The 12,081-nt window shown below is 50.7% G+C and overlaps 1 protein-coding gene and 1 non-coding gene across 2 annotated transcripts; one reads left to right on the top strand and one right to left on the bottom strand.

The window, feature by feature from the left end:
* Nucleotides 1–8,759: 8,759 nt before the first annotated feature.
* Nucleotides 8,760–11,246, bottom strand: LOC134504415 (cytochrome c oxidase subunit 7B, mitochondrial). The gene is made up of 3 exons (XM_063313617.1): nucleotides 11,111–11,246; nucleotides 9,165–9,289; nucleotides 8,760–8,963 (listed from the first exon to the last, which is right to left on the bottom strand). The coding sequence occupies exons 1-3, from the start codon at nucleotides 11,145–11,147 to the stop codon at nucleotides 8,886–8,888; spliced, it is 240 nt and encodes a 79-aa protein (XP_063169687.1). The 5' UTR covers nucleotides 11,148–11,246; the 3' UTR covers nucleotides 8,760–8,885.
* Nucleotides 11,247–11,494: 248 nt separating this feature from the next.
* TRNAL-CAA (transfer RNA leucine (anticodon CAA)) lies at nucleotides 11,495–11,606 on the top strand. Its single transcript has 2 exons — nucleotides 11,495–11,532; nucleotides 11,561–11,606. It is a non-coding gene; the product is annotated as a tRNA-Leu (tRNA).
* The last annotated feature ends 475 nt before the right edge of the window (nucleotides 11,607–12,081 follow it).

Below are 12,081 nucleotides of genomic sequence, written 5' to 3'. Positions count from 1 at the left end.
GCAATCTTTTTAAAAAAAATTATTGTAAAAATATATTTAATTTTGGGATGTCACAAGTGCCGCATTGTCAACTTCCTAACTGAATGGCCATTTCAGAAACCCACACCTCTAGCACTCAATTATGGGCCAAAGATTACATTCTGAAGTCTCCACTCATACTGGGCATAGAATATTTTCAGGTTCCAAGAAGTATATCAAGAATACATGTGGGTTTATACATTCCTAAATCTCTGGGTCAGTTTGTTAACCCAGTGTGCTATGACTGATACTGACAATAATAATTCGTTTGATAAGCAAGTACTGATTTTTATCAGATTTTTAGTCATTAGTGATAACCCATATGGGATAGCTTTAAATTAAGCAGAACCTACGAGAATCTTTCCTGGTAAGCACCTGTTTTACATAGGGAAAAACTACGCCTGAATCCTGAAACCCTGGAGAGCCCTTGGGTTGTCAGTATGGACATTATTGATTTAAATGGACAACTATCTGATTCCCTACATTCCAGCATCTTTTTTCTACCACAGCAGACAAAATATGCCTGCAAAAAACTACAAGTAGGACATTGACCCATTTAATATAGTTACAGATTGTATTATTGAAAGTCTTTGTGCAAATTTATATTATACGTTTATTTATTTATTGGATTTAGAGCCTGCCCAATTCCCACACTGTTCTGGGCAGCTTACATTTTAAAAGCTAGAAGCAATAAGAAGAGGAGGAAAACAAACATGTTCATTCAGAGAAAATAAGCCCAACACACCAGAAGAAGAAAAACAGCAGAGACTCGACAACCACTCTAATCCCAGGCCTGGGAACCAAGCCAGGTTTCACGGCTTTGACATCAGGTGGGAGCCGTGATGGATCTCTGGGGGGATGCTGTACCAAAGTGCAAGCGTTGCAGCCGAGAAGGCACACTTCCTAGGGCCCAGAAGACGACATCATTTGAATGAAGGGATCTGGAGCACGCCCACTCCGTCCGATCCTTCTGGGCAGGCAGAAACCAGAGGAGACAGACAGTCCCTCCAATAACCATGCCCTGAGCCATGAAGAGCTTCATAGGTGGTAACCAACACCTTGACTTTCACCTGGAAGCCCACTGGTAACCAGAGCAGCTCGCAGAGCAGTGGAGACCCATGGGGGCATCATGGTGCTCCCTCACCACCCACGCCTCTGCCTTCTGCACCAGCTGCACCAGGAGTGGTCTTCAAAGGCAGCCCCGTGTACAGCACACTGCAGTAGTCCATCTGTGGGGTGACTAGGGCATGAGCAATTGCCTGAAGGGTCTCCCCATCCCGGGATGGGCACAACTGGCATTGTGCAAAAGCCCTCCTAGCCACAGCTGGAGTTTGTTACTGTTGTTACTATGGTACGAACAGGATTAGGCCAAAGTAGTTCCAAGCAAGTGGTATGGTGAATAATATATTAACACAGAGAATGAGCTTTCACGGCTCCACAAGTCTGGCAGAAATAATGACTTTTACTTTCTCTACGATTCATGTCAAGTCAGATATGAGCCATACTGATGATGAACAACTCATGCCACCTGTTCATAAAGTTCACTATTACCACCCCCACTGCATTTGTGGCTGTGGCAAGAAAGATGTGCGGGTGGAAGGAAGGAGGACTGAGCATTACAGAAACAGGTTTGAGCAGATCACAAGTTTCTTAGCTACACTTCGCAAGATTTTAGGTGAACAAGAGATAGGAATCCCAGGGGGAAAAAATGCCCATTTCTTAAGAAAGGGAGCCAGTGGCTCTTCTGCCAGGGGTACCTGCCAGGAAAGCAGAAGGGATGAAGCCCCTCACCAGATGTTTGTCCCTGTCAATGAGGAGGAGAGGAAGAAATATTAACAAAAGTGAGTGATCCATAATGCTCATCTTCCCAACATTCCTTAAGGGCTTCCCAAGGGCATTAAGGGCTTCCCAAAGCCCATAATGCTCCATATTTATATACTGTCCACCCCACAAATGGACTACTGCAGTGTGCCGTACACGGGGCTGCCTTTGAAGACCACTCATGAAGACCACTCATGATATGATCTATAATGCTCATCCTTCACCCACAAAGATGTCACACCATACTTGCTACCCAAGCACGAATACTACGCACAAATACTCAAGTACATACAGGAAAACAAGATCCAGAAAAAATAAAGCAAGTGAGAGGCTTGTCTGCTTACTAGCCATGAGTATGGTGGAAACTCTTAACTCCCAATCTTGGATTAGAAAAACCATGGAAAAACTGGGGGGGGGGGTGTTCAGTGGTTTGATTTAGGAGGTAGTTAATGCTGCCTTAGCCGATGGCAAGAGGCCATTGTCCTGGAAAAAGGCAGTAGCGCACCCTCATTTGATGGAGGCATCTGTCAAAATGTGGCTTAGGGGTCCTCCTAGATTAACAGCTCCTTCTATAACAGCAGGTGACCAGAGCAGCCTTGGCCCAGCTTAGGACAGTTATTTTATTTATTTATCTATGTATCAAATTTGTATGTCACAGCAATCACAAGACTCTCAGCAGCTAACAAGGTATAAAAATACAGCGAAGATAAAAAGTAGGACAAAATGCAAGCCAGCTGCCAGGTGTGGCCCCATCTGGACCAAGAAGCCCCAAGGACAGGGACTGATTCACATCCTCATCACCACATGCTTGGACACCTGGAACACACTCTCCTGAAGCTGCCTTCCCAGATAACCTGGAATCTGCAGTTGGTACAAACTGCAGCAGCCACAGAGAGCTGCTGCTGCAATCTGATGCCCATTCTGTGGTCACGGCACTTGCCACCAAGAGGTTTCCGGGCCAGGTTCAAGGTCCTGGATTTAAATCTATAAAGCCTTGCAGAGGTTGACTCCAGGAGACCAACTCGTCCAAGGGCTGCAAGGCTGTGAAAAGGGCCTCTGAAGGTTGATTTTAATAAGGATTTTATGGTGATGGGGTTGCTGTTTTTCTTGGGGTTGCTGAAGTCTCATTTTTTGCTGCTGCTGCTTTGGTTGCTATTCCTTCTATTTATGGCGTTTATTTATTTATTTATTATTCAACAATACATAAATGTACATAGATAAATAAATGCAATTAGTGACAGAACTATATAGGATTTTCTCTTAAACACAAAACACCCACAACAAGTGTAAAGGAGTAAAATAATGCCAATTAATTAATGCCATTAGATTTACAACTTGTTTTGTTATGAATAGATTGAGTTCAAAGCGGAAAGGATATACGTGTATGAGACTTGAGCGTACAACTGAAACAGGCTACCTTCTTGCAATGCTGCAGGCATGAAAAGTGCATAAAACATAAAGTGCATAAAACAAGTGCATAAAGCAGCAACTTTCAAGGACTTTGAATTCCAAGTAACACTTTTGTGTTTCAACTTTTTGCTAAAGTTTTGTAAAAACGCAGGGCTTTACATTACAAATCCCACTGCTTGTTTGTGATTCACACGAGAAATACCCTACAAACAGGTGCACATAGGAAAGCACAGGTCTCATTTCCAGTGAAACCAGCATTTGAGTGCCTTTCTCCATAAATGTAAAGAAAACCAGTATTTAGCTGAATTTTCAACGGTACCACACTATTTTCAGCTTTTATTGTCCACTTAAGACGATTCGCAACAGGAAGCAAAGTCTTTAAAAACTCAGTAAAATAAAACCCTAAATGCATAATAAACCAAATCACGGAGAGTAAAACCACTGTAAAGGTAAGAGAGATTTAAAAGGCTGGATTTTTTAATATATATATAAGTAATTTTCTGGCAAGGAAATGATAATAAGCAAGTTCCCCCGGAGGACATTCCACAGTGCTGGGATGCCAGTGCTGGCTCTGCCACCACCTTCTGCCCTTCGCTCAGCAGGGCCATTTCGCCATTTCAGGCCTCCAGAAAGCCCAGCGTCTGGAGAGGGGGATCCTTGAGATTCCCAGCTCCAGTGAAACCTCAGGTATTGTACTCTTGTCACCCAGGGCCAGGCAGAAGCCTCTCAGTCTGAATCGATTTAAATGAGATTCCCAGTTTGATTCAGAGGTGGCATCCTATGTAACAGGCCAGAGGACCCATCCAGGAGACTAAGAAGACAGTACTGAAGGAAAAATCTCTTTGCCCATGGAGTGAATGGAGCTATTGGGGGAGATACCCAAGAGGGCCACAGATGCTCTGGCCTAAACAGATTCTTTTTCTTCCTTGCTTTCAGAGTATAAATTCAACCAGAGCCACCCTGACAATTCCTCCTCCTCCTGGATAAAAAATTTCAACTTCTTTGGGGATGGACACTGTTAAACAGCTAACAGTGCTTCACACATCAAGCTTGGCTTCTTAGCAAAAACACAGAAAGGAAAATGAATGAATTCCAGTAACATCAAGAAATGAAAATAAAATGAGGCAGCAGCTAAGAATATAGAGCAGGTTAAAAGATTTCTCAAATTAAAAGTCTCAAAAGAAAAAGACCTAGATAGAAAACACAGCTGAGTATACAGTTGTAGGATTACCATGGCAGGAATACATTTCATTAATGCTTATATACTGGAACCATGTTTAGACAAAAACATGACGGCACCTACCAGATTATTTTGCTAGAGATAAAATAATGCAGGCGTTTACTTAAATATATTATGAAATAAGATGTTCCTCTAATTAACTTTAACAAGCTCTGACACCCTGTTTTTGTAGAGCAGGATTCAGATATGATTGCAACATTTCATCCAAAAAAGAAGCAAAAAGTGCCTTCAAAGTTTCCCACATGTAAGCATAAAAGAGGAAGAAATAAGAAGACGTTTGTTCAGTCTTTCATCGCACATAAATGCAGAGTGGCTTCCTAAATCAAATGCATGGTTTTAACCTTAATATTTTGTTTATTTCAAAGCATTTTTCTACATATTGCTGCAGCCAGTGTAGCCTGAAAAAAACCAGGAGGCTGTGAGTTCTAGTCCCACTTTAGGCATGAAAGCCGGCTGGGTGACCTTGGGCCAGTCCCTCTCTCTTAGCCCAATTTACCTCACAGGGTTGTTGTTGTGGGGAAAATAGGAGGAGGAAGGAATATTAGGTATGTTCGCCGCCTTGAGTTATTTATAAAAATAATAAAGGCGGGATGGTTGGTAAGTAAATAAACTTCAAACAAACAAAAAAGAGTATTTTTTTAGGGAAGGGGAGGAAGGTAAAAAGCTGCAGCCATGGGAAGAACAGGAGGTGGTCTGCAAAAGGGTCTCGGCACAAAGGGCAGGATTAGAACAGCAATCCCAGGCAAGTCCAAAGGTATTCCCTTTGAAACAGGAGACTCCTTATCTTAGACGGCTCCGAAAACGCCCTCCGACGAGGGCAAACCATTTGCCACCTGGACGGCGAGAGCGGGGACTGCGGAGCGCTTGGCGCTCTCTGGGCCGCGCGCTTTGCTTCAGACGTTTCGGGGCCCGACTAGGCAAGGTCGTCTCCGTGTCTAGGCGGGCAACGAAAGCGCACTGAGGATGTCGCCCAACCGGGCCCCGAACCGTCTGCGGGCAAAGCACCGGCTCAGGGACTCCGCAGGGCAACCCTGAGCTACGGGGCGTCTCTCCCAGAGCTGGGCTCGGAAAAGCGAAGTCTCCCCGCCGCCCTCCTCAAACGGCAAACCGTCCGGGGGTCCTCAGAGGCCGGATTCTCTCGGGTGAAGGAGGCAAGCGCGGGCTCGGGACGGCCCCCACCGCCGTCCGCCTCCCTTGGAAACGCTCCTCCCTCGCACAGCGACCCCGCAGAGGGGCCGCGCCAGCGCTGCTTGATCTCAGCAGCTTGAAAACGGGGGGACTGCAAGGCCCAGAACTCGCCAGCCAGCGCGGGGGATTCGGGGCGTCGCAGCCCGGCCGTCCCAAAGCTGCCGCGGCGGCACCGCCCGCAGAGGGGCAACCCCGCCGGCGGGGCGCTTCCCTGCTCCGCGGGCGCAGGCAGGCGGCCTCGAGCCCCCCACGGAGCAGGGCTCGCCCTCCCAACCGCCGGGCCCGCCGAGGCCACCCGGGCCCCGCTGGCCCCGCGCGACCGGGCCCTCCTCCCAGGCGGAGGGGGTTTCGGGACCAGCCCGAGGAGCGCCTCCGCCCGGCCTCCGCTCCTGCAAGGGCGGGCCCGCCTCTCTCTGCCACGGGGGCCCCGCTCAGCCCCCCCGGCCAAGGAAGGCCGCCCGGAGCCTGCGGGGTGTCTCGGCCGCCGCCGCCGCTCCGCCCCGCGATGCCGGCATGGGATCGCCCGCCCGCCCGATCCAGCCCGGAGGGGCCACGAAGTGAGGCCCCGCCCGCCACGGTACCTCAGCCCCGGTCCGGCCGCCTCGTCCTGCTCGCCCGCCGCCGCAACCGCCGGACTTCTCGCTCCCTCCCGGGCGCCACCGCCGGCTCCGCCACGCCCCCCCGCGGCCGCGCCCCTCCCCGCGACGGTTGCTACGCACTACGCGCCGCCCCGGGGAAGCGGAAGGGAGCGGCGTCACGTGGAGGGAAGGGCGTCACGTGACGCGGGAGGGGGGCCGCTTCGCTGGTCTCCCGCGCTTTGGGGCGCAGAAGGCGGAGCGGAGGTGCTGCGACGAGCCCCGGTGTAACCCTCGGTCACCCCCCCCCAAATCATCGTCATCCTCACGGCCCTGGGTTGGGTTCACACGGCACACCAAGTCGCGAACCAGGCTCGGCTCGGCTCAGCGCCGGCGTGAAGAAGCCCCGCCACCTCGACCTGTTGCTGGTGAAACTGCCCAGAGTCCCTGGAATCCGGCGGGTTATGGATATGGATATTATTATTCTGTACAGCAGTGTGTAAAACTTGGCAACTTTAAGAGGGGTGGACTTCAACTCCCAGAATTCCCTGGCTAGCCATGCCGGCTGGCTAGGGGACTATGGTAGTTGAAGTCCACCCGTCTCAAAGGCTCTGAGACTGAGAAGCACTGCCTTGGAGCTCCTGAGAACGCAAAGCAAGAGAACGAGGGAACCCAACATTTCCATCTCCTGCCCTGGGCCTGTTCAGAGCACCTACCTCAGGCCCCTGATGAACCCAGAGGCACACGCACATCGCAATCGGGAAGACAGTGGTGTCATTGCCTGGCTGGCATCTGGCATCAGAAAGCAACCTGGGCCCTCAGTGAGATGGCTTCCATCCCTACTTTTCTGAGGAGCTCTGGGAGATGAAACGACAGAAGCCAAGGAAGACAAGCAGCGAATCTGACCACACTTGGGATGAGCTCAGGGTTGAGCCTTCACGGTGGTGACGGATCATGGCTTCTGCTCCGTTGTTGCCTCAGCAAGCTGCTGGCCAAGCCACCCAAACACTCGGGGCAGTGTTTTTCTTAAGTTTTATTAAAAGGCATAAATTTTATCATTAAAAGCTAAGACATCTTTTGTTAGAAAAACTGTTACCAGATGCCTGATTTTATGGGACACAGTAATTCTTATCAGTCAAATGAAAAGCTGCATAAGTCTTCGACTTGGTCTGGAGTCACTGCTATCAAAGAAAAATTGTCTTGTAGGGTTGCTTTTCAAGACCATTTGGAAACTGCAAATGGTCCAGAATGCTGCACTGTGCAGGTACTGGACATTATGACCACTTGACACCAATTCTCCAGGCCCTCCACTGTTGCCATAGGTATCAGGTATAATTCATAGTGCCGGTTTTAACACACAAGCCAGTGTTTTTCAACCGTAGCAACTTGAAGATGTGTGGGCTTCAACTCCCAGAATTGCTGGCTGGGAAAATCTGGGAGTTGGTCCAGACATGGTCCCATGGTTGAGAAGCAGTGAGCTAGAGGGACGGAAGCCGCCAAGTCTGGATCCAAAGACAAGGAGTGGGCAGGCTTCAGGACTCCTTTTTATCCCCAAAAGTTCTTGCTTTGTTGATTAGCTGGGACTGGGGTATTTTCCCATGTGCTCAGGCCCAACTTCCTTCAGGTGACATTTTTCCTTTGTTTCCTTAACAACTTGCTTCTTTCTTGTCTACCTCCCTGAAGGGATCTTTTAGACAAGTTTCCCGGCTTTTGTCCTCTCTGCTTAGGGACCTGCTTCATCTTTAGGTTATGGCAACTTCAGCCTAGTCTCACAGTATCCTGTCCCAGTTTTTGCAGCAATCCTCACATGCGTTTCCTCATCCATACCCTTCTTTCCTGCATAATTCCACCAAGCATCCTTTTTCATCCTTCCAATTGGCCCGATTCCATATAGTTCTCAATTATTTTCACTCTGTTCCAAGCAGTTTCCACATACAGGTAGGTCACGATTAGTGCAAGTTTGAATGGTGGAAAACTCGATTTAGTATAACAACACTAAATACCAGGTCTTGTCTGAGGTCACGTTTGAGTCAAAATTCAGTCGCTACTGCCATTGGGGCTTTAGACACTAATGGTGGTTTGTGCAAAACGAAAAAAGGAAGGTTCCATTTGAGGAAGGAATTCAAAAAAGAAGAGGCTCATTTTGAAGAACAGCAGAAAACAGGAGATAGCAGATATGCTTTGGATATGGATTTATCCTTTTATACAGCATTTCATTAATAAATATATAAAAATGTATGTTTAAAAATTTTAATTGCCTATTCCAATTGAACCAATTACCTTATTTTCCATAGAAATATCACTTCGAATAGTGCAAATTTGAATAATGCAACCATTTCATAGGATTCATTAGCCACACTAATTGAGACCTATCTGTAATCTTTTCTTAGGTCCGCTTTCCATTCATTCTATCGGGGAATGTATGGATAATGCATGTACATGTAACATCCTGTCAAAAACCCAACTTAGTAGACTATCAATTCTGTATTACCAGAATATATCCAACATTATGATTCAAAGTTGTTTATTTTCAATACATTTATTACATCATACATAACACAGAGAAGAGTGCCAGGGAGGGGTGGCACAAATACAGCTCAGATTCCTTCCCAATTCCCATCACAAAGTCACCTCTAGTCTTCTCTCCATTCCTTTGGAGTAAGTTGGCCAACTGGAGAGAAATTCCATGTAATTGGAAGCTGAATGCAAGCCTGCAAGAGTGATCAGAAGTTAACCACAACTATTACAGCAACTGCGTTCACACAACCTATTTACCCATGGTTAATGGCTCAGCCCAAGTGCTTGAGCTGACACAACCCAACCCTGTTTTACTTTAACAGGCAAACCCCACGATTGAACAAGGGTAGAATTCCTGCTATTGCTCTGGCTGCGGCTGTCTGAGAAATACTTACATAGGCCCAAGTGCCAATACCAAATGCCAGCCCACTAATGAGAACGAGGTTGCCATACTTGTCGTGGAAGTCAGGTTCAAGTTTGCGGTGAGCCTGTCTCGTCACAGTATGCTGAATGCCACGGGCTGGAACACAAAAGAGCCAGAAGGCCAGCTCACCAACCAAACAGGCAAATTAGCATGAAGCACATACGATTATTACTCTGCCTTTGCTGCAGGACACGCTTAGCTCCAAAGTTCAATTAACGGGCGGACCCAGTCACCGTGGGCCTGGGCTACCTTGTTCCAGCACTTTTTAACTGAGGCTGGCCGGTTTCTGTATTTTCCAAACTTGAAGCCGAGTTCAATATTTGTCATCAGACCGAAGGTTAGCTGATCACAACAGACTTCCTATTGTGATGGCCATAATCACAATATTTGTGCATGAACCCTTAACATACCATAAGTACGCAAAACCATTTTTATTAAGCGTTTCAGCGGAAAATATCTTCTCTCCTGCGTTTTCTTGAAGAAAAGAAGCTACTGTTTTCTCTGGGCAGCAGTTACAGGAAGATGGACCAAGTCTGGCTTCCAAGCCTCAACCTGGCATCCATTTGGGGCATGGACTGCCTGATAAAGAGCAGGTGCCAGGGAAAGGAGAGGGGTGCCCAGGCCCCCCTGAACTGAACTAAGCAGGCCATGATTCGTCCCGACAGCTCTTCCCCGTTGTGGCACCGTGCAATGCTTTCAGACTGAATTGCAGTGGGAAGCAGCTTAGGCGGCCGAGCGTGCGGTGTCTGCAGGCCGAAGTGCCGCAAGGGAACCAAAGGCCTAGATCTGGGGATGTTCCATCTCTGACCTAGGGTGAAGTAGCACTTCCCCTCTCAAGGCTGGTGTGCAATCTGGGGGTCTTTCTGGACTCGCAGCTCCTGCTGGAAGAGTAGGTGTTAGCTATGGTCAGGAACACCTTTGCACAACTCCATCTGGAGCGCCAGTTGCACCCTTTCCTAGATCGGGGGGCCCTTCAGACACTCACTCACAACATAGCCCCCTTGCAGCTTGACTACTGTAATGTGCTCCACATAGGGCTGCCCTTAAAGATCACTTGGAAGCTTCCACTGGTCCAGAATGGGGTGGCACAGGCAGTGAAGGGCATGCCTCGGAGCTGTGCTGGTTGCTGGTTTGCTTCCAGGTGCAATTCAAGGTGCCGCTCGTTACCTGTAAAGCCCCCCATGCGTAGGGCCTGGCTAGCCGAGGGACTGCCTGTCTCCCACAGCATCTACCTGGCCAATTTGATCTCACAGGGTTGATGTGCTCAGTTCCTTCAGTTAAGCAGGATCACCTATCAGGACTCTGGAAGCCGGCCTTGCCTGCCCTCTGGAATGAGGCTCCCCCTAAGATCCAGACGGGCTCCTCACCCAGGCCTGGGGGGGGGAGGGAGGCCCCTCCCTGCATCGCGCTGGCCACTTTTTCTCTTGCGCTGATTCCCTTGCAATTTCTTTGATTACTGTGAGCCGCTCAGAGTTGGGTGGCATACAAGTTTAATATATTACTATCATCATCATCTCTCGGGTGGGGGTTCGCGTTACGTGAGAACCAGCTGACTCGGGTTCAGACAATCGCAGAGGGTTTGCTCAGCAGCGCAGGGCGGCGCTTCTCGGAGCCATCCCAAAACGGCTGATTCCCCCCCCCCCCAAAAAAACAGGGCCAGACCCAGCGCTTTAACAGGGAATCGCGGACTAGGTTTTCGGGAGGCTGAAAGAGCCCTTCTGTTTCGCTGCCAAGTCGGCCACTTTCGCCCGCCTTTGGGCCTGCTCTACAGCCAAGGCACCGGCACGCTGCCAAGAAAGAGGGGGCACGACCCACTTCATGCACCTAGTCCTCACTGAGGAGCCCCCACAATCAACGCGCGGAAGTGCCGATGTCAACCGGGCACGCTGAGCGGGACTCGAGTCGTGGCACACTCACCCGAAAGGGCCAGGGCTCTTCGCACCAAAGGGAACATTCTCCCGCGTCTCTCCGAAGGCCCAACTCCCTTCTCGGGTCACCTCGGCAGGAAAGCGAAGAATAAAATGGCCGCCGGGTCGGAAGTCGCACTACTGCGCCTGAGCCCGCTGGGGACGGGGAGCGACGCATCCTGGGAGATGTAGTTTGGCAGGAAAAGGGGAGGGGGCGCCGCCGATGCGAGGGGGACAAGCTCCGCCGAGCGAGGGGGCTCCGAACGGGGCGGGTTCCGTTCCGGCTGCCGGGCTCGCGGTCGGAAGAGCCGGCTCGCCCGCGAGCGCGGCCTCCTCCGCCGCGCCTCGCTGGCGGAGGCTTGAAGAGGCTCCGCGAGCGCCTCCTCGCCGTGCTGTCAGGATGGCCGAGTGGTCTAAGGCGCCAGACTCAAGGCGAGCAGCCTTCCCGGTGGGCGGGGCGTTCTGGTCTCCGAATGGAGGCGTGGGTTCGAATCCCACTTCTGACAGGTCTTTTTTTGCGCCGCGCGCGGCTGGGTCGCCGCGTCTGGGCAAGCGTTTTGCGGCCGCGGCAGCAGCGACTCGCGCGGCTTCGGGGCGCCGGGGCAGGAGGCGGGCGGCCGGCCGGCGAGCGGGCGGGCGCTGCCTGGGCGGCGCGCGGCGCCCTTCGTCGAAGGCGCCCCCCGCGGCGCGGTTGCAAGCTGGGCCGCTGTTCGGAAGCCCTGGGCGAGCGGAGCAACCCCCGCCCCCCCTCTGATTCTGCAAGCGGTTTGGGGCAGGGGCGAGGCTGCACCCTGGAAAGAGCATTGCCGGAAATTCTCCCTCCCAGAAACGAAGACCGGGCGTGCTCCCCGCAGTGGGTGGGTGGGGTGCGCCTAGAGGCAGGGGGGCTCCCTCTGTCCCAGGCGAAGAGAAGCTCTGTACCCTGGGCTCGGACTGGGCAGTCCCTCCCTGGGGCTCTCCGAGCCTGGCTGTTTCCTCGCG

Source organism: Candoia aspera, chromosome 12, assembly GCF_035149785.1.
Source record: "Candoia aspera isolate rCanAsp1 chromosome 12, rCanAsp1.hap2, whole genome shotgun sequence".
Lineage (NCBI taxonomy): Eukaryota > Metazoa > Chordata > Lepidosauria > Squamata > Boidae > Candoia > Candoia aspera.
This window is presented reverse-complemented; position numbering and strand designations above follow the sequence as displayed.